Source organism: Prunus mume, linkage group LG8 (assembly GCF_029339155.1).
Source record: "Prunus mume cultivar Tortuosa linkage group LG8, ASM2933915v1, whole genome shotgun sequence".
Classification (NCBI taxonomy): Eukaryota; Viridiplantae; Streptophyta; class Magnoliopsida; order Rosales; family Rosaceae; genus Prunus; species Prunus mume.
Window position 1 is genome coordinate 10,101,139 of NC_142705.1, and position 26,862 is coordinate 10,128,000.

The following is a 26,862-nucleotide window of genomic DNA, read 5'->3' on the forward strand; positions in this document are numbered from 1 at the left end:
CAAGACTTACATTTTCTAAAGTCGAAATGGTGAGAACCATGCCCCTTGACATGTCGTCTCGTCTCTTGAGCTTAACGCGCATTCAAGTCTACTCTGATATCATATAGGATTAGAGCAAAGGTTTTAACTAAATAGAAAGTAGTCTACAATGATTTGCAATCTTATTTTAATTAAATAGCAAGTAATCATCATTGATTTGCAATCTTTATACTTGTGTTCGCAAGGTGCAAGATTGGCCTGGTCATGTTCATCAAGTCAGACTGGACCTGGTACTCAGTGTGAGTTGACTGGTCAAGCGTTGACTGAAAAAAGAAAGTTTCCCATTGCATAAAACTAAAAGGACAAGTTACATTTTAGAAGCTTGAGATTTTTACGTGTTCTATTTTGGGGCTTTTCAGGATAAGGTACCTTCACACCTAAATTGTATGGTCGGCCTCAAAACTAGCTACTCTTAAAATTGCATCAACTAAAACGGGATGCATGTTTCAAAAATACACATATATTACGTGTACTTACTAACTATGCACATTCATATATACCTCTGATATGCACAATCTCTGGTTAACCGGCCTTCTTTTTCTTGGTGGTTAAAAATTCTGAATCTAAATCCAGGTTTGGTTTGAGGGCTGGTGTTCGAGCGCAACGCGCGAAAAGAAAAAGAAAAAACAAAATAAAAGAATTGTCTTGGACTTGGTTTAGCATTATATTCATCAAAACATCTCTAGATCTCTATTCAACCATGAGTTCGAAAAAATGTTGCTGTTGCTGCTGCCTCCTTCTCTTATTATTTTTCATCGTGGGCTTGATTGTTCTTTTCGTGCTTAAAGAAAAATTAGGGCCGTCGTTAGAAGCGCGCTACAAGGTGACGGATGCCTCATTGAGCCAGTTTAGCATGGGGTCTGGCAACAACCTAGAATACAATCTAGCCGCCAACATGAGTGTTGAAAATCCTAACAAATATTCTGACTACAGATACGAAAAATTTGTAGCTGTTCCCTCCTACGGTGACGAGGATTTAAATGAAGTTTCTTTGAGCTCATTCGAAGTAGCGAAGAAGAACACATCTGCATTGACACCTCTAGTGTTCAAAGGGCAGAAATCGGTGTCTCTTAAGGGTGATGCAGCATCCAACCTTAAGAGTGGTTCGGTTTTCGAAATCATTTTGAAGATCAAGGTTAAGGTTATGAGCAGAGCTGGTAAGGTTGAAATTTACAACGAGTATAAGGAAGAATGCAAATTGAAGGTTCCTTTGTTGGATTCCAAGGGAAAAGCTTCTGAAAAATTTGAGAGTACAGATTGCAAAAAGGTTCGGTTTAGCTTACAGAAAGCATATGAATGGATGGCCGTGATATGAAAGCATGTAGAATGCAATATTGACACTTAATTACTTTATTTGAATGGTATTTGTTTGCAAGCATTTTCAACAAAAGTTGTCTTGTCTTGTGAAGATATCCTGAGTCTAGAAACCTTGATTGAAACCCTGCACTGGCTAGAAAAAGAAATTTCCTTTAGGGTTAGCTTGAAATTAGACCTTTGAAGTAATTAATCAAATATATGCTTTTTGTGTGGAATTCAAACCTTTATTTAACTTTAAGTATAATCTCATCTCTGCGCAGGTTGGAAGCACTAGTTCGGGGATAAAGGTGTGATTTGTACATTTGAGTCATCTCAAGACCTCGTGGAAGGTAACCCAAATCAATGTTCTAAAGCAAACAAGAACATTTTATATAGTTTTTTTTCAGTTTATAGTAGGTTATATGAATATGATTTTGCAATATATCTCTATCTTGAACGGTTTATATTAGCTTGTTGGATTTCATTTAAACCGCCGTTAAGTACATTTATACCGTCATTAAGTACATTTAAACCGTCGTTAAGTAATAACAACTTTTCGTCCTAGTGCTTGTATATATTGTAGTAGAAAACAATTGTGTACATGATGGAAAATAATAACAGAAATCAATGCCTATTTTGATGCAGATTATTGGGCAGGGGAATTTTTAGAACACGGTCTACAGGAGGTTTTGTGATCTTTCTGGGGTTCCAATAAAATAAGTTGAGGGCTAAAAGGAAGCAAAGTTATAGTGGCTAGGTCTTCCACTGAGGAGAATAGGTGCTGAGTCTTATTATTACCAACCACAACAGCAAAAATGAGTGCAATCTGCACGTGTTTCTTCCTCAACAAGTTTTCATGGCTCTGGTTAAGCATATATAGAGATTAGATTTATCATTTATTACGTGAAAAAAGTTATTCTCAAGGAGGCTCATCTTGTGTTGGTTGCCACTCAGTTTGTATGGCGTAGGGACTTATGGTGGTCTCTTCCTCCATCAGACTTATGTACTTCAGAATCGTTCTCTTCTGATAATGAGTGTAGGAACATTACTTTTCTCTATAAAGTTTTTAATTATACAAGCGATGATCTAAATTAATCTAATCTACGGGGAAGGGGGATTCGAACTCGGAGGCAAGAAAATGGACATTCCCCTAACCAAGGGCGGAACAAGAAGTGGCTAGCTAAAGCTATTAGCTTAAAATATAAGGATTTTTTGTTTTTTTTGTTTTTGTTTTGGTACTTACAATTTTTATAATTTTTCTAGAAATAAAATTATACATTAAATCATATAAACCAAGCTAATTAGAAACACATAAAAAAAATAGATTTAGAGCCGTATCATTCGCAAAATGGTGAATTTCATTTAGAAAAATGCTTCTTGTTTGATGACCGGAGACAAATAAATGAAAAAGGTTAAAATATGAGAGTTGGGGCTAAGGACTTTACCCTTACTTAATTGGTGTTGAGACAATCTTTGACACCAAATACAAACGTGGAACAATCTTTGACATCAACTACAAACGTAGAAGACCTCTAAACCAAAAATTACTCCTAACTATGTGTATTAGTGTTGGCAAGAAATGAAATTGTGTATTTTTATTTACAGGTTCACATACTGGGCTGTATAGGTTTGATTTATTTTTTCCCCCAAAAATCTCCTGAGCTACAGCCCACCGGAGTCCACAATGTGGTTCCGCCCTGAAGCCCCTAACCAACTGACCTAAACCCAATTTTATAATGTTTCTAAACATTTAAGCACGTCATCAAATATAACATCCAAGTTGAAGCATCCGAAGAAATGTTTGATTGGGCCTAAACTCTAGCTCAATGCCCTATTGTAACAACCCGATTCTTAACTAATTTTTAATTTTTAATTTATTTTGAGAAAAGAGAATTTTGCCCTTATAATAAATTATTAGAGAAAATGTCACTTTCTCTAATAATTTATTATAGGGGCAAAATTATCTTTTCTCAGAATAAATTAATAATTAAAAATTAATTAAGAATCGGGTTGTTACACCTATCCTACAAATGAGTCAGATAGACAAAGAGTGGTTGCGTTTCCAAAACTTTCAGTAAGTTTGCTAGTTTTTCTATGCCCAAGATAATGTTTTGGAAGTTCCCATTGGCAGATCTCACGAAATTACTCCTAAAATGCGTTGATGTGGTGTAGTAATATGATTAAAAAGGAAAAGTTTGAAATGGGCAACATATTCATTTTATATATTTATCAATGAGTGAGAGAAATTCAAATAATCGGGATCTAACATTGAAAATACTACTAGACCAAGACGTGGACGTACTAGCATTTAAATTAATGTGCAATTTCATTTTTTTTAATCAACCAACAGCTATTTAAATTGACTATTTCATAAACGTCACAATTATAAAAGATTTTCTTCAAATCTTATCTGGAGCTTGCCTTCATTGTCAACGATACCCAAGTCAATGACATTGGAAGTTAACTGGAAGCATGTACGTACCTTCATTGTCAATGCGGCCGACCACTGGAAGTTCACAAGTAACTTCGATCTTTTATGATTTAAATCATTCACAAGTATATAACAAGACCCAATCATTCTTCTCAGCGTATTAATCTTCTCTTTATTCTCAGCTAGCAGCAGCCATGCGTATTGGAAGGCAAAGCCGCTGGTGCAACTTCTCTTGCTTCTTCTGGATCTTGTACTACTCCATCCTCGCCGTCATTCTTTTCATTGTCGCCGTCATCATCTTCTGGTTGATCTTTCAACCCAGGAGCTCAAATTCACCGTCACCGATGCCTCGCTGACCCAATTCAATCTCACCAACACCAACACCAACAACAACACTCTATACTACAACCTCGCTCTCAACGTATCCATAAGAAACCCTAACAAAAAGGCCGGTGTATATTACAATCGGATCCAAGCCATTGGCAACTATGGGAAAAAGAGGTTTGCATTGGTCAACACCACTTCCACTCCATTTTACCAAGGCCACAAGAACACAACCATGGTGCGTTTTGTGCTTCAAGGGCAGCAAGTGGTGGTGCTTGAGGGAAAGGAGCTTTCTCGGTTTAACTCGGAAACAAGTGCTAGGGTTTACAATATTGATGTGAAGCTGGCTCCACGGATAAAGGCTAGGTATGGTAAGATCAAGACTGCCTACTTCAAGCCCCCAAAGGTGGATTGCCAACTCAAACTTCCTTTGAGTACTATTTATAACAATGGAACTTCTGTAGGTCCTAAGTTTGTTTCCAAGGAGTGTGGGAGTGTCAAAATCTTTACAATCTCCGTGGGGATTGGGATTGGTCCTTTTAGTTTTGAAACAGGCTGAGGAGTATAAGGGATGCCCTTCAATGATATATCTTGAACATTTTTACTGTGAAATAATCCTCTCAGTTTGAGTTTAGTAATGGAAATTATGTAGCTAAAAGAAGAGTAAAGGTTTATTACAAGCTTCAATTAATTAATACCATTGTCTATTTGTCGAAATTAAAATTGATGATGACTTTGTGGATGCAAAAATGTGTGTTCCCACACATAACCTCTTTCTATTTTAGTTTATACATTAGAATTTGTTGATTATGCCATACAACTGCTTGTCTACTATCGGCAACACTATCCCTCTTTACATGGGAGAGTAATTAGGTGAATGCGTGTTATAGCTAAATGTTGAAATCCACTATGAACTCGATTTGCCCTTTAATTTTTCGGCAATAATTTTCGCTTGAACTAAGTAACAACATCTAATTTCACCCTTACATTCAAATGTCATTACATTTCATCTAATTTGCTCTTTAAAACGGGATATGTATAAAAAAAATAACACGCAGCTATTACATGTGTATTTTCCATAAAACGGGATATGCATCTAGACACATTGAATCATTTCACCATTTTAGATTTACATATCAGATTCTTGTATTAATTTCTTGAAGAAATTGATATTTTCTTTTCAAAATCTACATTCCATCATATCATTCTCGACGTGTGTTGTGCTGTTAGTGCCATGAGGTAAAAGAGCTCAAGAAGGATGCTGCCACTTTCATGAAAGACTAGCTGCAAAATTTTGAGTTGGAGAATAAGACTGCTTAGGAAGTTATAGCTTGTACCTGTTTTCCTTTGTAACTTTCTTTCTCTATTAGTGGATTGTCTTGTCAAATGATGACCCCCAAGTTTTTTCAAATGGTGGGTTTCTCAGTGAACATGTGTGTTACTCTGTTTGGTTGCCTAGTCATACTATATATGTGTCACACCCCAATTTTTATTTTATTTTATAGAAGTGTGAGGTACAAGAAAAACTAGAACTAAAATTTAAGTAACAAGAAACATGAAAACTGAATAGAAACTTTTATTTAAACCAAAGTAATTTACATCGTAATTTTACAACTAAAATAACAGGAAAGAAACTCTCTCTTAACTTATTTTTCTACAACAAGAAGTCCAAAACTATCTACAACTCGTCCTTCTTGTTTCAAGTCACAAACTAAACCTTAGATCCAAAACATGCAATAGATTTAATAAGGGGCGAGCACTACAAGCTCAGTAGGGGTCCTATGTCTTACGTGATTAGTGAGAATTACAATATGTAAATTATGCAATGCATGAATGAACTTCAATTCTACCCAACCCGCTAATCTATATTATAGGGCAAGCAAATCTGCATGTCCCATATCATGTATTTTACCACTGAGATTCCGAATGGCCTTTTTGTTGGTAAAATATAAAGATAATTGCTATATTTATAGAATTTCAAAAATAAAACTTCACTATGAATTCTAAATAAATACAAGGAAAATAACGACAAGGTAAATGTTATGAATACTTTACAGATGATCGAGTCTAGAACTTGGTTCTATCTCCGTTAAGACGAAATTGCCTCCTCACATGTGCTTTTAGGATTTGCTTGGCAAACGTCTCCCAGGATACAACGATCGATTTCTTATTGAAGTAGCACTACAATTCCCAAGAAAAGCAAACTCAAACTTGTGTATGAATTCTCTCTTACTAACTCACTATATTTCTAAAAATATATTAATGCTCTAAAAACTACTATTGTTGGATGACAATTGGATGAATGAAATGTTGCAGGATCTTCTCTATTTATAGGCAATAAGGCCTTTGTTCAGAAAAGATGTGACTGAAAAATATCAACAAATGTGTCTTTTCATGTTGTGAAACAATGCAACTTATCACATAAAGTATTATTATTTTATAAATAAAATAAATAATATTTTATTTTTCCTCTGTTAAGAACATGACTATTCCCAATGAATACATAAAAAAGTCATGTACTTAAAGTCACGAGTCCCATAATTTAATTTCCATTCAATTATTAAAAAATTAAATATAAATATTATAATTTTCTAACACTATTACATAAACTAACACCCGTAACACTCCCAATTTCATATTCCCCTTTTGATATTCGTCTTGTCTAAACCATCAATCTCCAAGCCCAAATCAAGGTAGCCACCAAATAACTGACAACGAGTTGATCCTGTTGAAACCAGAGAAGATAGTCAAAATTTGGGTGCAGAAACAGTAGAGTCAGAGACAATGAGAGTCTTAGTAGGGGCAGAGGTGGAGCCATCCACATATTTGAGTAGCCCATGACCAATGAGAAAGGGGCGAAGTTGAGCAGTCCAGAGAAGATATATAATTGGATTCAGTAAGCTTGATGAAATTAGCCAAGGTTGGGCCAGGGAGGGAGGAAGTCGATGTCGTGGAGGAGGAGGAAGTCGAAGCATTGATGGCCATGGCGAGAGAGGAAGGAACATGTCCGGAGAAGGAAAAGATTTTGTTAGAAAAGGAGAATGGCTAATACCATGTAAACTTTGTATTTTAGATTGATTTGATAAGTGTAATACATGAGAGATTTATACATAGTTGATAACCCTAGTAGAGATATATACAAGGAAACTGAATCAGCAATACAAGAAGGTAAATCAATATTAACACATATACAAATATGGAATGAGAATTCTTATAAGGGAGGAAGGACTAATGACCATGAGTTAATTGCGTGATAATATAGTCTGATTCAAAGCCATATTGTCCTAGGAATATCAAGAATCCTTATAAAAAATTAGACAAATCGGAAACCGTTTCGACATCTAATTGTGTCTTACAAAATCAATGAACACGGTGCTTCATGAAAGTACTAAAATTTCAATAACTCAATTGAGTAGTCAAATAATATCGGATTCAAGTGATTTTTTGTAGAGATGATATTTGAATGAGTATCTACAAAATAGACGGTTTGGATTAGTGAAATACAATCCGGAGTGGGGCCTACAAGGGGTGTCCCTCAAATAAGCTTATTTGAAGGATCCCTTAATGGAAGCTTTCTCTCTCTCTCTCTCTCTCTCTCTCTCTCCCTCAAATAAGCTTATTTGAGGGATCCTTTAATGGAAGCTCTCTCTCTCTCTCTCTCTCTCTCTCTCTCTATATATATATATATTATTTAATTATATATATCTCCTTTCTTGTTTCCATATCTTATGTAACTATGCATTAATTCAGGGCCCAAGTCAATATGATATGACTTTGGAATTTACTTTGTTTCCAATGATCACGACTCTTATCATTTGGCAGGAAAAAGAAAAAAGAAAAAGAGATCACTCATATCACGTTGGGATGTTCGCAAGGGATAATTACTTCGGAGTTTCTGAGTGTTGGTCGCCTAGTATTGTTTTAAACATCAAACCTTTTAGGTGTATTATGTCAAACACACACATATGATTTTGCTGTTTAACTCTCACCATGCTCGGAAGTAGGCACAGCCGTGACTGGTGTTTCAAGTGCTACTTCTGCCTCGTGGCCTACGCCACCCTCATCTTCTTCATCTTCACCATCTCCGTTTTCATCTTCTGGCTGATCTTTCTTCCCCAAGAGCTCAAATTCACCGTTACCGACGCCTCACTCAGAAAATTCGATCTCACTAACACCACCCCAAACACTACTCTCTATTACAACCTTGCGCTCAACATCTCTATAGGAAACCACAACAAAAAGGTTGGTGTATACCTCAGTCACATCCAGGCCATGGCCAACTACGGAGATAAGAGTTTTGCCACGGTGAACAACATTTCGACTTCTTTCTACCAAGGCCACAAGAGCATAAGTACGGTACGTGCTGTGTTTGAAGGACATCAAGTTGTGGTGCTTGAGGAATTGGAGCTTTCCAGGTTCAACTCGGAAAGATGTGCTGGGGTTTACAATATTGATGTAAAGTTGGGTCTTTGGGTAAAGGCTAGGTATGGGAAGATCGAGACTGGTTGTATAAGTCCCCCCAGTGTCGATTGCCAGCTGAAAATCCCTTTGAGTAGTTCTCCTAATGCAAGATATGTGGGTGCTAATTTTAGCGTCACCGATTGTGGGGGTGTCGCCCTCCCACTCCTTGTACCTTATAGGGCTTGTAATCAAAATAAATAAAAATTACATTGATCGCATTTTCACTTAAGACCATGTACTTTTGGAGTTTACACGAACCTCCTTGAGGGTTTTAAAGTGGTTGCAAATTAAAGTCTCCATGAAGATTTCTTCATAAATTTACTGACAAATCCAAAAGTTTGACAAGCAAGTGCGGACCATACTCAGCTTGAGGGCTTGACAGAAAAATGTAACAATTTTTCCATTGATGATGACCGAGTCTCTACACAATATGAGTTTATTGAAACAATAGGAAAAAAATTATTCTTCACAAAGAAGTATATATGATATGATGCTTACATAAAGAATTAATTCTTGGCTTACTTGCCGTTTTCCCTTCCATCTAGCATCTCTTACATGTTATTACATATAGTATTTGTTGATCGGAAATGCTTTTGCTCACCACTTTAACACAAGGTGTACCTTCATCACCCTTCTCAACACTTGACACGTGTTCATTAGCATATCCATAATTAACTATTTACTTCGTATTTATGGAACCATGGTTATGTCAATGGACACGTGTCAAGTGTTGAGAATGATAGTGAATGTACACTTTGGTTAAAGTGGTGAATGCTCCCTTGTTGATCAAGGCTCTATATGAAATTAGTATATTTGCAGCTCACCGTGTACATGTAGACCTCCTTTGATAAACATAAATACTTCCCGTTCGCTAAAAAACATAAGGAACATTTCAACATCGTTGGCATCTTCGCATCTTCTTATGCTTAATTAATAATCACGATATGATACTGAAGTCAACTAGTTGGAAGCTTCCGAGAAGTACTTCCTTCAATAACGTCCTTAATCTGGCGTTTGACTTTGAACTGTTCCCGATCCTTTATAATTCTCTGCCAATAGAGAGAAGCCTATACATATAAACTTCCCATGCCCATAGGCACACTTGATCTTTCACACCATTAAATCCAGCTGAATTTTTTTCTTCTCAACCATGTTTGGAAGGAGTGGCCTCTGTTGCTTTTGCTTTTGCTTGTGTTACATCACCTACTTCTTATTCTTCCTAGCCTTCTTCATATTCTGGTCGATCTTCCTTCCCCAAGAGCCCAAATTCACCATCACCAATGCCTCTCTCACCCAATTCAATCTCACCAACACCAGCATCAACAACAACACTCTCCACTACAACCTCACCCTTGAGATCACCATCAGAAACCCTAACAAAAAAGTCGGCTTATACTACCGCCGAATCCTAGTCGTTGCTAACTACAGAAAGAAGAGGTTTGCTTTGGTGAGGTTGAATTCGACGCCGTTTTACCAAGGCCACAAGAACACCACCATTGTGAATGCAAATCTTGAAGGGCAGCAGTTGATGAGATTTAAGGAACGTGACATTTCCAACTTTAACTCGGAGACTGCAAATGGGGTTTATAGCATTGATGTGAAGATTGCTCTTCGTATAGGAATCAGATTCGGCAAGGTGAAGACGGGTTACTTCAAGATTCCAAGGAAGAGCGACTGCAAGCTGAAGGTTCCTTTGAGCACTTCATTTAATGGAACATTTTTGAGTGGTTTCCAGACCACCGAGTGTAAGAGTTTTCATATCTTTGGTGACCCTGATGCTGCCTAGCAGATTGTATTATGTTTTTTACTCCCATGTTTAAATAGTTTGACAAAGCCACTCCCCTTGTTATTGTTATATGTAACATTCAGGACTTGCCAAAGTCGAAACTAAGATAAGGTGCCAGCCTCAAAACTTACTATTTTTAAACTCACATAAACTAAAACGGGAATACTTACAAGATAAATACACATTTTATACGTGTCTTTACTAACAATGCAGAGTCTCTACGCCTTATATATACTTGTAACTTGTAACCCTACCATATTTCCCTATACCTCAACAATCTCACACTCTTGTTAATTAGAAATATTATGAATCATATTCATTTGAAAATTTGTTTGTCCCCCACCCCTTCTCTGTCTTTCTCTCCCAACCATGCTAAAAAAAATTTGCTGCTGTTGCTGCATCCTTGTTGTAATACTTGGTGCCCTCAGCGGCACTGGTTGGTTCGTTATCCGGCAATTCAGACCTTGAAATCGGTCATCTACAAGGTCACCGATGCCTCGCTGACCCGATTCAACCTGACTGCGGCCAACAACACCATCCAATACAATCTATCCCTCAACATGACTGTTGAAAACCGTAACAAATGGAATGACTTCCACTACGAAAATTTTGAAGCCGTTGCTAGTTATAAGAACCAGGATTTGAGTAATAGTAGCTTGGCCCCCTTCCTCGTAGGGCACAAGAATTCGTTTGTATTGACTCCATCGTTCGAGGGGCAACGACTGGTGGCTCTTTCGAATGATGAGGTTTCGAATTTTAGGAATTCTACAGTTTTCGATATCGTTTTGAAGCTCTATTTTAAGTATTGGACCAAGATTGGTGCGGTCAAGATTAACAAGGAGCTCCAAATGGCTTGCTATTTCAAGGTTCCATTGAGTTCTGGCGGAAAATCAGCTGAAAAATTTGATAGCACCAAGTGTGATAAGGCTTAAATTTGTTTCATGTACGTAGTTTAGAGTTAGATTATATTTTTGTATAATTTTTCTCTCTCTTTCAAATTTTGTTTCAATGTTCATTTGATGACTTTATTTTCTGGTTTACTTTCAAATTAATAATCCCAATCCAGATCTAAGGAACCTTTACTTCAAAATAGCGGCTTTCTTATATATGTATCATAACAGAATAACGTAAAATTACTAATTCATTCAAATTAAAACACGTACAATTATTAAACCCAACATAATATTTCAATGATTATGCACGTATTATAATTCGAGTGGATTTGTAATACTAAGTCGGCGTGTCACGTATTGTTTTCACATAGTAATTTTTTTCAGTTTTGGACATGTTTAATCAGTTTAAATCCTTCCTAACAATTTTAGCCTGAATGAATTTGTAGTTTTGTACATGTAACCCTAAACGCAGAATCAACCAAAGAAAAATGAATATTTCCATACATAAACATGCAAATTTAAAAGAATTTGGTTACGTGTTTGCGGCCATTGGTTGGAGATGGATCATTCAAGGTAACCCGAGTGCAACTATCCGGATAAAAGTGATCGATTTTAAAGACCCAGCTCGCAATCTCAAGGCGGCACCGACTTCAATAAGATTTTGGCATTCCGCTATTACTTTCCTTCACTAAGAGCAACTCCACCCATATTGCCCTTAGCCATGGCAAGGGGGGAGCTAGGGCAGCCACTATTCACGTGAATAGTGGTTGCCCTTGCAAAATCCAATTTTGTGTTTCCACCCATTGCCCTAGCTAAGGGCAGTTACTATTCATTTTTTTGTTTTATTTACAATTTTATTTACCTTAATAATTAATATGGATAACATTTTCGGATAAGATTTACGGGTTCCTACGTGTCAATACTATTCATATCTCATAATCGGATAAAATTTTCAATTTCAAATTTCAGATAAATTTAAAAAAAAAGTCTGGTATTTATAGAAAAAAATTCATTAATTTTTTGGTATTTTTAAAATTTCGAATTTTTTCCAGATTTTATGGCAAAAAAATTGGCATTGGATTGGAGGAAAAATCGATCGAGAGCCTGCACGACGCCACGCGGCAACAGAAAAAAATCAAATCGGTGATGCCGTAGCGATATCAGAAAGGGATCAGAGCAAGATCGTAGCGATTCATCAGAAGAGACAATAACCCCTCGCTTTGGACCCGAGGCAAAGTTGCCTTTCGCCACCCGGTTGGTGGGTCCCACACCCCGGGCTGGCATGGTGGAAGCTGATTTTTGTTTTTTCCCCTCCCCTCGGGTGGGCTGCATGGTTGGAATAGCTCTAAGCAACCAACCAAAATGCTTCTATGCAGCCTCCCTTGTCTTTTTAAAATCCAATAAACTCACACCTTTGTGAATTTTGATAGGTGCGAAGGAGTTCAATTCTATTGGTTAGTAATATAATTTACAAATTCTATCTTTATGTTATTAATTTTTTTAAAAAAAAGAAAAAAAAAAGAAAAAGGCAAGATTGGGAGATGGGAGAATTGAACCTAGAACTTCGGGTATATGAGTACATGCTCTTAATGACTTGAGCTATAAACCCTTTTTTGTGTTATTATCTTTAATACACAATTATTGTAAGGTAATATCACATTTTGAGAAAATGTCAAAGAGTTTTATGTGACCGTAGACTTTTATTGAAAAAGATAGTTTAGATACCGTTAACTACATCTAAAAGCCTTTTTCTTGTCCTGAAGGTTTCTCGTGTCCATATAATTCGGCAAAAGTAATTCTTAAGATTTTTCGGTTAATTAACATGTAAAATGCCGCTATAATTACATGAACGCGAAATATTAAATGAAATTAGGAAAACAAATTACAACTAGTAATTCTAAAATGATGTAGAATAGATGGTGGAAGCAATTGAAGAGGAGTTGGAGAGACGCACGCGCAAAGGCAAACTTGGAAAGCTACAAGTTTGGGCCCTGAGATTAGTTTTGGACCCATGACCCGAGATCGTTTAACAGCCCAAAATCCATTTTTTATGCTTTATCAGTTTTTGGAAACTTTGTTATTTTCCTATTTTAATCCTTGTTTATTCCTAGGGTATTTAAACAACTTTAAACCTGTGGTTAAGGTTATGTTATGTTATCCATATTATCAATGAACTTGAAGTTCCCTTATTTCTTTCTCGTGGATTCCAGAACTGTGTGTTTTAGGCTAAAGCTTAGCCATCCAATTATCATGATGTGTCATAAAATCTCATGGCATGAGATTTTTCACATTCGACTTTTCTTCTTGCATTAATTACAAATCACAATCAAAACTAAGTTGTGCGGCACTCCTCAAAACATGATGTTCTTAAATTTACGTACACTAGATTAACACGGGATAATATTTTAAAATACACGTATAATACATGTATTTACTAAGTATGCACATTCTATATCCCATATAAATCATTCAACGGCGCCATATTCGGCGTTTGTACCCTATATGTACCCTTCATTTTTATACCTTAGCAATCTCGCGTTCAAGTTGCCATCCCTCTTTTGTCTTGGTGGTAGAGAAAATCCACATCAAGATCAAAAGTTTTAAGGGTTGGTGCTCGTGTTGCAAAACTAGAAAGAAAATAATCTTGCACTCTTCATTACAAAATCTCATTGCCCCCCTCCTCCTAAATCTCTATCAACCATGGCTTGGAACTGGAAAAAATGTTGCTGCTGTTGCTGCGTTCTCATAATCGTATTTTTCATTGCCATCCTCACTGCCACGCTCGTCATTCGCGAATACAGCCCTCAGCATTCGATCAACTACCAGGTGACCGATGCATCGCTGACCCAATTCAACTTGACGACCAATAAAATCCTCCAGTTCAATCTAGCCACCACCATAAATGTTGAAAACCCTAACAAGAGGTCTGATTTCCACTATGAGAAGTTTGAAGCCGTCGCTTCTTACAAAAGCCAGGATTTGAAAAATACTAACGTCGACCCGTTCGAGGTAGAACACAAAGGTAAGCATCCTTTGAAAGCAGTGTTCAAGGGGGAGCAATCGGTGTCTCTTCTGGATGATGAGGTTTCAAAGTTTAAGGCCACCACGGTTTTTGATATCGTTATCAAGTTGAATGTCAAGCATTGGGCCAAGTATACTACATTCAAGATTACTGACGAGATGAAGATGAAATGCAACTTGAAGGTTCCTTTAAATTCCAACGGAAAATCTACTGAAAAATTTGAGGTTGCTAAGTGTGATAAGGAATAAATTTTTCATGGGTAATGTACGTGGTTGGTTGTGTAAGATGGGGATTGTGTTTTTTGTTTCTCAAATTAATTCATAAATGAATTTTTTTTGTTTTCTTTTAGATATATGGTAGCTAGGGTTCAATGCATTACATTGATATGATTATGCGCATGCGTGTGTCAAGAGTCTCTTTTTTACTACATTCGTTGACAAAAGAAAAAATGTGTTTGAAAAACAATATGATGCTAAAATAATTAGTCACCATTAACGTACGAGGATATTCATACACGTATACTTTCATTTTAGTATAGGCTCTGTCGAATTCCTATATTTAGTAGTTGCAGCCTCCTCTCCTCGATACAATCACATAAAAATCGAGGAGAGGTGGTGGATGATACTGATACCAATAGTAGGTCTCTATATGTATGTACCTATGAGTGCAAGACTGGTCATGCTCGTTACGATATTCGCGCCATTAAATTGGGCGATTTATTATACACATTCAAATCCAAATCCAAGATAGAGTTACTGCGAAAATTGGCTTCTGAAGTTCTGTGGAGGGCAAGGATGTTCCCTACTTGATGGGTTGCAGTTTGTTGGGCTCCCAAATTCTTCTTGCCGGCGGCCTGGAACCGCGGGACCCGAAGCAGAAGGGGGGGTTTCGATACGGACCACATGGGAGCAAACAAATTTATCCGTTTGAGACAGATGATGATGGGAAAAGAAAGGAGAAAGTAGTTTACAATCACGGTCACAGTCACACTACTAGTGATGAAGGAGAATTTTGGGGGGATCATCAAGGGGGACTGCATTTTTATGACTTAGGCGTAGAGGTTTGTTTAATTATTGATTTGAAAGTTTACCATTCGTTTTGAATTCAAGGGTTTCTCTAGTTGATATAAGTCTTTAAACTGATTTTCATTTTATGAATGGGGAAATCTCAGAAATATGTCACTTGAATTTATACACAATTTAAATTTGTAACTTTAAAAATACAGATGTATATGTATAATACGCAAAGTTGTTAACTAGTCATTGCCAATAAATACAACAAGGATGTATACGTATACGTATAATATGACATTTAAATAGATAATTATTTGCATTGATTTCTTTTGGGACTAAGGATGGCATCGCCAATAAATACAACAAGGTTTTAGGTATGATATTGGTTAAAGTCTAGCAACATTGACAAAGTTTCAATAAAAAAGAAAGAAAATGTTTTAAAAAATTAACATGTGTCAAAACCACATTGGTCGTAAGGAAGAGCTCCTCCTCAATTTTACGGAGCCAAGCTTTTTTCTATTCTAAATGACATGACTAGATGTTTTTAAAGGATTTAAATTAGATTAAGAAAATCAGTAAGTTCACAATCTAAAAATTTAAGCCCTTGAGTCTAAGTTTCACTTAATAATGCTGAAAACAATAGTAAAGATAACATTAGCAATAGTCTTACCTGGGTAATTTGTATTCTACAAGTTCATAGAAGCTCCATAGCTCTAATTGTAAACGTTGAGAGTTTGGAGCCATATAGTCCCCGAGTTTGTCGGATGCTAGACGCCTCAATTCCTCTCTGAAGGTTGGAAGATTTTTTGGAATTTTAGTTATTTTGGCATGACCGTCGATAATTGAGACAATATCATTGTTTAGAAATCCATTCATGATACCATCTCCTTTTGCTTTATATATATAGATAGATGCATGAGCACAAGAACCTAATCCCCAAAATTCTTCAATTCAAGGAGATTTGTAGAAAGAAAAAATCACTATTAACTTTTATACATATATATATATATATATATAATGAGAGTTAACCTCAAATAACAACTGTGAAATAAAATAGAATAAATTTAACTTATATATATATGAAAATTTACTTCAGAAATAATCACAATTATCAACTTATTATGTGCCATTACTTTGATATGTTCTGATTATTTGTCATCCTTCCAAAATTACAGTTATGCACATCACATTATTCGTAATTGGACATAATAAAGAAATCACCAACAATAACCCACAAAAATAACAAACCACAAAGATATAATGAGACATAAATTACATGCTTAAGTACTATGCCCCTTAGAAAATTGCAGAATTAGGATTTGGAGACTTACTTGATTGATCGGTTGATCTTGATTCAATAAAACCACAAAGAAAACTAAAAGAGAAAAGGGATTGATCTGTCGCTGTGTTGATGTTTTAGACTTTGTGGTAGAAAAGTGCAAAACAAGCTGACTTAAAAGAGAAAAGGGGTAATAAGGTGGTTGGTGTGAGTGGTTCGGCACTCTCATTCCTTAAGAGAAGGTCAGAAAGTAATCTTTCCAGCTCTCTTCTCATTACTTTCTTCTCAAGCCGACATCAAGGCAAATTCTATTCGCTCTCTTCTCATTAGGTTTTTTATATATTCCAATTACGATCCATAAGAAACCCTAACAACCTCTATACTACAACCTCGCTCTCAACGTATCCATAAGAAACCCTAACAAAAAGGCCGGTGTATATTACAATCGGATCCAAGCCATTGGCAACTATGGGAAAAAGAGGTTTGCATTGGTCAACACCACTTCCACTCCATTTTACCAAGGCCACAAGAACACAACCATGGTGCGTTTTGTGCTTCAAGGGCAGCAAGTGGTGGTGCTTGAGGGAAAGGAGCTTTCTCGGTTTAACTCGGAAACAAGTGCTAGGGTTTACAATATTGATGTGAAGCTGGCTCCACGGATAAAGGCTAGGTATGGTAAGATCAAGACTGCCTACTTCAAGCCCCCAAAGGTGGATTGTCAACTCAAACTTCCTTTGAGTACTATTTATAACAATGGAACTTCTGTAGGTCCTAAGTTTGTTTCCAAGGAGTGTGGGAGTGTCAAAATCTTTACAATCTCCGTGGGGATTGGGATTGGTCCTTTAGTTTTGAAACAGGCTGAGGAGTATAAGGGATGCCCTTCAATGATATATCTTGAACATTTTTACTGTGAAATAATCCTCTCAGTTTGAGTTTAGTAATGGAAATTATGTAGCTAATTAAAAGAAGAGTAAAGGTTTATTACAAGCTTCAATTAATTAATACCATTGTCTATTTGTTGAAATTAAAATTGATGATGACATTGTGGATACAAAAATGTGTGTTCCCACACATGACCTCTTTGTATTTTAGTTTATACATTAGAATTTGTTGATTATGCCATACAACTGCTTGTCTACTATCGGCAACACTATCCCTCTTTACATGGGAGAGTAATTAAGTGAATGCGTGTTATAGCTAAATGTTGAAATCCACAATGAACTCAATTTGCCCTTTAATTTTTCGGCAATAATTTTCACTTGAACTAATAACAACATCTAATTTCACCCTTACATTCAAATGTCATTACATTTCATCTAATTTGCTCTTTAAAACGGGATATGTATAAAAAAAATAACACGCAGCTATTACATGTGTATTTTCCATAAAACGGGATATGCATCTAGACACATTGAATCATTTCACCATTTTAGATTTACATATCAGATTCTTGTATTGATTTCTTGAAGAAATTGATATTTTCTTTTCAAAATCTACATTCCATCATATCATTCTCGACGTGTGTTGTGCTGTTAGTGCCATGAGGTAAAAGAGCTCAAGAAGGATGCTGCCACTTTCATGAAAGACTAGCTGCAAAATTTTGACTTGGAGAATAAGACTGCTTAGGAAGTTATAGCTTGTACCTGTTTTCCTTTGTAACTTTCTTTCTCTATTAGTGGATTGTCTTGTCAAATGATGACCCCCAAGTTTTTTCAAATGATGGGTTTCTCAGTGAACATGTGTGTTACTCTGTTTGGTTGCCTAGTCATACTATATATGTGTCACACCCCAATTTTTATTTTATTTTATAGAAGTGTGAGGTACAAGAAAAACTAGAACTAAAATTTAAGTAACAAGAAACATGAAAACTGAATAGAAACTTTTATTTAAACCAAAGTAATTTACATCGTAATTTTACAACTAAAATAACAGGAAAGAAACTCTCTCTTAACTTATTTTTCTACAACAAGAAGTCCAAAACTATCTACAACTCGTCCTTCTTGTTTCAAGTCACAAACTAAACCTTAGATCCAAAACCTGCAATAGATTTAATAAGAGGCGAGCACTACAAGCTCAGTAGGGGTCCTATGTCTTACGTGATTAGTGAGAATTACAATATGTAAATTATGCAATGCATGAATGAACTTCAATTCTACCCAACCCGCTAATCTATATTATAGAGCAAGCAAATCTGCATGTCCCATATCATGTATTTTACCACTGTGATTCCGAATGGCCTTTTTGTTGGTAAAATATAAAGATAATTGCTATATTTATAGAATTTCACAAATAAAACTTCACTATGAATTCTAAATAAATACAAGGAAAATAACGACACGGTAAATGTTATGAATACTTTACAGATGATCGAGTCTAGAACTTGGTTCTATCTCCTTAAGACGAAATTGCCTCCTCACATGTGCTTTTAGGATTTGCTTGGCAAACGTCTCCCAGGATACAACGATCGATTTCTATTGAAGTAGCACTACAATTCCCAAGAAAAGCGAACTCAAACTTGTGCATGAATTCTCTCTTACTAACTCACTATATTTCTAAAAATATATTAATGCTCTAAAAACTACTATTGTTGGATGACAATTGGATGAATGAAATGTTGCAGGATCTTCTCTATTTATAGGCAATAAGGCCTTTGTTCAGAAAAGATGTGACTAAAAAATATCAACAAATGTGTCTTTTCATGTTGTGGAACAATGGAACTTATCACATAAAGCATTATTATTTTACAAATAAAATAAATAATATTTTATTTTTCCTCTGTTAAGAACATGACTATTCCCAATGAATACATAACAAAAAGTCATGTACTTAAAGTCACGAGTCCCATAATTTAATTTCCATTCAATTATTAAAAAATTAAATATAAATATTATAATTTTCTAACACTATTACATAAACTAACACCCGTAACACTCCCAATTTCATATTCCCTTTGATATTCGTCTTGTCTAAACCATCAATCTCCAAGCCCAAATCAAGGTAGCCACCAAATAACTGACAACGAGTTGATCCTGTTGAAACCAGAGAAGATGGTCAAAATTTGGGAGCAGGAACAGTAGAGTCGAGACAATGAGAGTCTTAGTAGGGGCAGAGGTGGAGCCATCCACATATTTGAGTAGCCCATGACCAATGAAAAAGGGGCGAAGTTGAGCAGTCCAGAGAAGATATATAATTGGATTCAGTAAGCTTGATGAAATTAGCCAAGGTTGGGCCAGGGAGGGAGGAAGTCGATGTCGTGGAGGAGGAGGAAGCCGAAGCATTGATGGCCAAGGCGAGAGAGGAAGGAACATGTCCGGAGAAGGAAAAGATTTTGTTAGAAAAGGAGAATGGCTAATACCATGTAAACTTTGTATTTTAGATTGATTTGATAAGTGTAATACATGAGAGATTTATACATAGTTGATAACCCTAGTAGAGATATATACAAGGAAACTGAATCAGCAATACAAGGAAGGTAAATCAATATTAACACATATACAAATATGGAATGAGAATTCTTATAAGGGAGGAAGGACTAATGACCATGAGTTAATTGCGTGATAATATAGTGGGATTCAAAGCCATATTGTCCTAGGAATATCAAGAATCCTTATAAAAAATTAGACAAATCGGAAACTGTTTTGACATCCAATTGTATCTTACAAAATCAATGAACACGGTGCTTCATGAAAGTACTAAAATTTCAATAACTCAATTGAGTAGTCAAATAATATCGGATTCAAGTGATTTTTTTGTAGAGATGATCTTTGAATGAGTATCTACAAAATAGACGGTTTTGATTAGTGAAATACAATTCGGAGTGGGGCCTACAAGGGGTGTCCCTCAAATAAGCTTATTTCAGGGATCCCTTAATGGAAGCTCTCTCTCTCTCTCTCTCTATATATATATATATATATTATTTAATTATATATATCTCCTTTCTTGTTTCCATATCTTAGCTATGCATTAATTCAGGGCCCAAGTCAATATGATATGACTTTGGAATTTACTTTGTTTCCAATGATCACGACTCTTATCATTTGGCAGGAAAAAGAAAAAAGAAAAAGAGATCACTCATATCACGTTGGGATGTTCGCAAGGGATAATTACTTCGGAGTTTCTGAGTGTTGGTCGCCTAGTATTGTTTTAAACATCAAACCTTTTAGGTGTATTATGTCAAACACACACATATGATTTTGCTGTTTAACTCTCACCATGCTCGGAAGTAGGCACAGCCGTGACTGGTGTTTCAAGTGCTACTTCTGCCTCGTGGCCTACGCCACCCTCATCTTCTTCATCTTCACCATCTCCGTTTTCATCTTCTGGCTGATCTTTCTTCCCCAAGAGCTCAAATTCACCGTTACCGACGCCTCACTCAGAAAATTCGATCTCACTAACACCACCCCAAACACTACTCTCTATTACAACCTTGCGCTCAACATCTCTATAGGAAACCACAACAAAAAGGTTGGTGTATACCTCAGTCACATCCAGGCCATGGCCAACTACGGAGATAAGAGTTTTGCGCGTGAACAACATTTCGACTTCTTTCTACCAAGGCCACAAGAGCATAAGTACGGTACGTGCTGTGTTTGAAGGACATCAAGTTGTGGTGCTTGAGGAATTGGAGCTTTCCAGGTTCAACTCGGAAAGATGTGCTGGGGTTTACAATATTGATGTAAAGTTGGGTCTTTGGGTAAAGGCTAGGTATGGGAAGATCGAGACTGGCTGTATAAGTCCCCCCAGTATCGATTGCCAGCTGAAAATCCCTTTGAGTAGTTCTCCTAATGCAAGATATGTGGGTGCTAATTTTAGCGTCACCGATTGTGGGGGTGTCGCCCTCCCACTCCTTGTACCTTATAGGGCTTGTAATCAAAATAAATAAAAATTACATTGATCGCATTTTCACTTAAGACCATGTACTTTTGGAGTTTACACGAACCCCCTTGAGGGTTTTAAAGTGGTTGCAAATTAAAGTCTCCATGAAGATTTCGTCATAAATTTACTGACAAATCCAAAAGTTTGACAAGCAAGTGCGGACCATACTCAGCTTGAGGGCTTGACAGAAAAATGTAACAAATTTTCCATTGATGATGACCAGGTCTCTACACAATATGAGTTTATTGAAACAATAGGAAAAAAATTATTCTTAACAAAGAAGTATATATGATATGATGCTTACATAAAGAATTAATTCTTAGCTTACTTGCCGTTTTCCCTTCCATCTAGCATCTCTTACACGTTATTACATATAATATTTGTTGATCGGAAATGCTTTTGCTCACCACTTTAACACAAAGTGTACCTTCATCATAATTCTCAAGACTTGACACGTGCTCATTAGCATATCCATAATTAACTATTTACTTTGTATTTATGGAACCATGGTTATGTCAATGGACACATGTCAAGTGTTGAGAATGATAGTGAATGTACACTTTGGTTAAAGTGGTGAATGCTCCCTTGTTGATCAAGGCTCTATATGAAATTAGTATATTTGCAGCTCACCGTGTACATGTAGACCTCCTTTTTTTTTTTTTTTTTTTTTTTTTGATAAACAGGGGGGGCCAAGCCCCAAAACAAAACCAGAAAGCCTATTCAAAACAAATCAAACGGCCCCTAGTGACCCCCAACAAATCATCAGCTAAAGCAGAGCTAGCCCAGACAGGAGCTGAAGTAAAAAGCTGAATATTCAAGTCAAGATTTTGGCTCCATTTGGCAAGGCAATCCGCCAAGCCATTCTTCTCTCTGAAAATATGCTGGATATCCCAGCTCTCAAAATGTCTAAGCATCTGCCCACAGTTTGAAAGCAAAGCAGCTAGAGGATGGAAACAAAGAGAGTCCCTTTGTTGGAATAGATTCACAGCAATCTGAGAATCCATTTCAATGATAATCTTGGTGAAACCCTTTGCCACAGCTAATCGGAGGCCAAAAAACAAACCCCAGATTTCAGCATCCAAAATGCGTCCTTTCCCCAAGTTCACAGCAAAACCTGCACACCACTCCCCAACACAATCTCTAATCACACCACCAGCACCAATTTTCCCAGAAACAGTCATGCAGGTGCCATCCACATTGAGCTTAACCCATCCACTTCCAGGCGGCTCCCACCTTAGCATAACCTGAGTTCTAGGCACATTCCTGCAATTCACACTAGAAGCTTTAACCCAATCCAAAACAGCAGCACAAATAATCCTCCTAGGATCATAAGGTAAGTCCTCAGCATCATTAAAAATGTACTTGTTACGCCACTTCCATACATACCAACAAGTGAAGACAAACATGATATTCCAAGGAGACCTCCCTTCCCACTTAGCTTTAGAAAAGAGATTACTCCGAAGCCACGAAGGATAATCAGATAAGAAAAAATCATGGACATTACTTGGATTCAGAACAGTAAGCCATACTTCCTTAACCCGCCCACAATCCCTAAGCGTATGAATAATAGTTTCCGAGTGCCAACCACAAACAGAACAAGAGGACTCCACAGCTAACTGTCTCCTAACTCTTTGCTCATTAGTTAGGATCTTACCTTGGAAAACAAGCCATAAGAAAACTTTCAACTTAGGCGGGATAGACATACTCCACAGACCCTTCCAACACGCATTAGACCAAATAGAGCCCCCATGGATCAGCTGAAAGGCAGATTTAACAGTGAAGATGCCATTTGAAGTAGGCTTCCATATCTGAGCATCTTGACTATTACCTCCAAAACCAACAGGAAAACAGGTGATCTTTTGCACCATATCCTCATCAAGAACAGCTCTTAACTTCTCAATATCCCACCACCCTTCTTTAAAGAAATTAGAAACCTTGCAGTCCAAATCGATCCCTGATTGCGCCCCTGCATACTGTAACAAAGGGAGATCAGCCACCCAATTGTCCTTCCAAAACTTCACCTTTTCCCCATTCTCTACTCTCCAAACCATTCCCTTTCTCAGCAACTCAACACCATAGAGAACACTTCTCCAGGTAGCAGAACAATCTCGCTTGGAGACCCCATGAGTATCCAAGATAGAGCAGCCCTTTAGGTACTTCTTTTCATAAATTTGAGCCCATAACCCTTGATCATGAGTGTGCATCCTCCAACCAATCTTTGCTAAAAGGGCCCTATTCATGTCTGCAGTTTTCTTGAAACCTAGACCCCCCCTACATTTAGGACGGCAAACCAAGTCCCACTGGCATAGATGAACCTTCTGCTTTTTGCCATTGTTGCTCCAAAAAAAATCCTTATTAATTCGATCAAGATCTTCACAAATGCTACCTGGTAACTTAACAGTCTGCATCGTATACACAGGTATGGAAGATGTAACAGCTTGGATGAGGGTAGCTCTGCCCGCTAAGGACAGACACTTTCTTTTCCAGGCAGCAAGCCTACTTCGCACTTTATCAAGAAGACCATTATACGTCCCTTTAGTCACACGACTATGCAACAAAGGCAAACCTAAATATTTTCCCAAATCCTCTGTGATGGGAGAGCCACAAATAGCACCAATCTCTTTTGCCACCATTTTACAAGTATTCGGAGAGCAAAAAATTGCAGACTTAGCAAAGTTCACAGTCTGACCAGAAGCACTACAGAATAAATCCAAGCAATCTTTCATTACCCGAGCTTGACAGGGAGTAGCTTCAGCAAAAAGCACAAGGTCGTCAGCAAAGAACAGATGAGACACACTCGGACCATTTCGAGAAGTTTTGATAGGCTTCCAAAGTCTTCTCTTAACAGCATCAACAATAATATGAGACAATTTCTCAATACAAAGAACAAAAAGGTAAGGGGAAAGAGGATCCCCTTGGCGAATGCCACTGCTAGGAGAAAAGGGATCAGTCAATTCACCATTGATGCAAATCTGATATCTCACAGTAGACACACACTGCATAATAAGTTGAGTAAAACTAGAAGGTAAACCCACTTCCAAAAGGACAGACTCAATAAAGCCCCAGTTAAGCCTATCATAGGCTTTGGAGAGGTCAATCTTCCAAGCAAACATCCCTTTTTTCCCTTTAGCTGACTTAAACTTGTGCATAAGCTCTTGAGCAATCATTATATTATCAGTTATATGGCGGCCTGGCACAAAACTAACTTGATTGGGACTAATCAAGTTGGGCAAAATAGTGCGCAGACGAGACACCAAGATCTTAGAGATGACTTTATACAACGTGCAGCACAAACTTATTGGTCTGAACTGAACCATAGAGTGAGGATTCTCCACCTTGGGGACCAAAGTAATTAGAGTGGCATTAAGCTCCAAAGGGAATCTACTCTTTTGAAAAGCTTCACACACCATAGCATGTATATCAGAAGCACACAAGTCCCACTGGTGTTGATAAAAACAAGCAGGAAATCCATCAACACCAGGGGCCTTAAGACCACCAATACCAAATAAACTATCCTTTACTTCCAACAAATCAATATTTTTTACCAAGGAGGCAATCTCACCATCAGTTACTGAAGGGAAAAAACAAGGAAGACTCACAGTAATAGTAGCACTATAGGAGCAAAGAGTTTGGCAAAGAAACCCACAGCCAGATCTTTAATACGTGCAGCATCCTCCACCCAAACCCCTTTATCATCCTTTAACCGTTCAATTCTATTTCTCCTTCTTCTAATTATAGTAGTGAGATGAAAAAACTTCGTATTTCTATCCCCTTCCTGAAGCCATTTCAACCTGGATTTCTGATGCCAAAATATAGCTTCTTGATCCAGGATGGAATTAAATTCATCATGCAGCTGCACTTCCAAATTACTCAGAAAAGAATTAGGCCCCTTACAAAGAGCTCTCTGGATCCCAGACAACCTAGCCACCACCCTTGCTTTCTTTTGCCTAAGATGCCCAAACACATTTTTATTCCACACCTTAAGGGGCTCAACAAAGGCATAAGACTTATCGAGAGCAGAACCAGAAAACCCCAACCAATTCACAGAAACAAACTGATTGAACTCAGCATGCTTCAGCCACATTGCCTCAAACCGAAAAGGTCGCAGATGAGGAGTATACCTAAGTGAAGACTGCAAGCAAATCTTAATTGGACTATGATCAGATTTAGTTCGAGGCAAGTGCCTCACATAAGCTTCAGCAAACACACGTCTCCAAAGGGTATTGCAAACAGCCCTATCAAGCCTTTCCAAGATCCTTTTATTGGTCCAAGTGTACTTAGGACCCGTGAAGTGCAATTCACACATTTCATTCTCATCAAACCAAGCTTTGAACCCTCTTAAACGACCCCGAGGAACTCCACCTAACTTATCATCCAAATGAAGCAAATCATTGAAATCCCCAGCCAAGAGCCAAGGCATATCATGACAGCTTGCAACGAAACTAAGATACTCCCAGAGTTTAGCCCTTTTAACCTCACAGGGCTTAGCATAGATAGCTGAAAAGAGCCAAGGAGACTGTCCAGGCCAAGAAACACACGCAGAAATAGATTGATCATGAGTACCAATGATCTCCACATTCACCTTGGAATCATCCCAAAGCAGCCATAGACCTCCAGAAAAACCCACAGGATCAACAATCTCAAAACAAGGAAACCCCAAAGACTTAACCATTGATACAGCTTTAGAGCCACTTATCCTTGGTTCACAAACAAATAAAATCTCCATATGATGAACCCGAATCAATTCCATCATATTATTCCTAAACTTAGTGCCTGAAGCACCCCTTGCATTCCAACAAAGAATATTCATAAAGTCAACCAATAAAAGGTGGAGAACCTAAGGGCTAACCCTTAACAGTCAAAAGTCATATCTTCACCTGTTGTGAAGATATTATCTACCGAAACCCCATTGAGATGGTCCACATGGCTTGCAGCCAGGTTCATTTTCTCTGCTGGAATCAAGCCCTCCTGAGCAGGAACAGCCAAAGAATCAACATCTACATCAATATCCACCTCAGCCTCAGTATTAGCACAAGTAGTGGCTATGTTGGGTGGTTGATGGCCAAATTGGTAAACCCCTCAGTAGCCCGGACGCATCTTGACCATTCGTCCAAATCTTCAACTGGTCATCAAAGATATAATCCCACCAGCTTTCTTCCCCTCATAAACCAAATTACTTTTATTCACCAATTGACCAACTTTAGAAAAGCTAGCCTCCTTCACCTTACCAACAGTAGCTTGCACTTTCCCCTTTTCCTTGACATGCAGATTAGAAATGTCATTCAGGACAGTTCTAGCTTTACCAAGATTAGCCTTAGACTTAGTCCAAACTTTCGATCCCTTCCCAGCATCTCTAACCGATGATCCCAAGCTGCTAAGTGCAAGTTTGGGTAGCCTCACCCCCCTCATCCTACCATCATCCCAAAATTCTCACCCACCTGTC

The 26,862-nt window shown here is 37.4% G+C and overlaps 6 protein-coding genes and 2 pseudogenes across 6 annotated transcripts; all 8 read left to right on the forward strand.

The window, feature by feature from the left end:
• The first annotated feature begins 571 nt into the window (after window positions 1–571).
• Window positions 572–2,366, forward strand: LOC103339690 (NDR1/HIN1-like protein 2). The gene is made up of 3 exons (XM_008243024.3): window positions 572–1,306; window positions 1,617–1,685; window positions 1,981–2,366. Exons 1-2 carry the CDS (start codon window positions 740–742, stop codon window positions 1,647–1,649), a joined length of 600 nt encoding a protein of 199 aa, XP_008241246.1. The 5' UTR covers window positions 572–739; the 3' UTR covers window positions 1,650–1,685; window positions 1,981–2,366.
• A 1,512-nt stretch (window positions 2,367–3,878) lies between these two features.
• Window positions 3,879–4,746, forward strand: LOC103339689 (NDR1/HIN1-like protein 10 pseudogene; annotated as a pseudogene).
• A 3,334-nt stretch (window positions 4,747–8,080) lies between these two features.
• Window positions 8,081–8,752, forward strand: LOC103339844 (NDR1/HIN1-like protein 10). The gene has a single exon (XM_008243199.2). The coding sequence runs from the start codon at window positions 8,081–8,083 to the stop codon at window positions 8,750–8,752; it is 672 nt and encodes a 223-aa protein (XP_008241421.2).
• A 912-nt stretch (window positions 8,753–9,664) lies between these two features.
• On the forward strand, window positions 9,665–10,632 carry LOC148914684 (NDR1/HIN1-like protein 10). Its single transcript, XM_089043080.1, has one exon. It carries the CDS (start codon window positions 9,702–9,704, stop codon window positions 10,335–10,337), a length of 636 nt encoding a protein of 211 aa, XP_088899206.1. The 5' UTR covers window positions 9,665–9,701; the 3' UTR covers window positions 10,338–10,632.
• A 265-nt stretch (window positions 10,633–10,897) lies between these two features.
• Window positions 10,898–11,269, forward strand: LOC103339843 (NDR1/HIN1-like protein 10). Its single transcript, XM_008243198.2, has one exon. The coding sequence runs from the start codon at window positions 10,898–10,900 to the stop codon at window positions 11,267–11,269; it is 372 nt and encodes a 123-aa protein (XP_008241420.2).
• A 2,661-nt stretch (window positions 11,270–13,930) lies between these two features.
• LOC148914685 (NDR1/HIN1-like protein 3) lies at window positions 13,931–14,500 on the forward strand. Its single transcript, XM_089043273.1, has one exon. The coding sequence runs from the start codon at window positions 13,931–13,933 to the stop codon at window positions 14,498–14,500; it is 570 nt and encodes a 189-aa protein (XP_088899399.1).
• A 2,424-nt stretch (window positions 14,501–16,924) lies between these two features.
• On the forward strand, window positions 16,925–17,476 carry LOC148914686 (NDR1/HIN1-like protein 3; the record flags this gene model as incomplete). The annotated part of the gene is made up of 1 exon (XM_089043274.1): window positions 16,925–17,476. A coding segment is annotated over one exon (552 nt), but the record flags the coding sequence as incomplete, so codon positions are not given.
• Window positions 17,477–20,739: 3,263 nt separating this feature from the next.
• LOC148914687 (NDR1/HIN1-like protein 10) lies at window positions 20,740–21,426 on the forward strand (annotated as a pseudogene).
• Window positions 21,427–26,862: the final 5,436 nt, after the last annotated feature.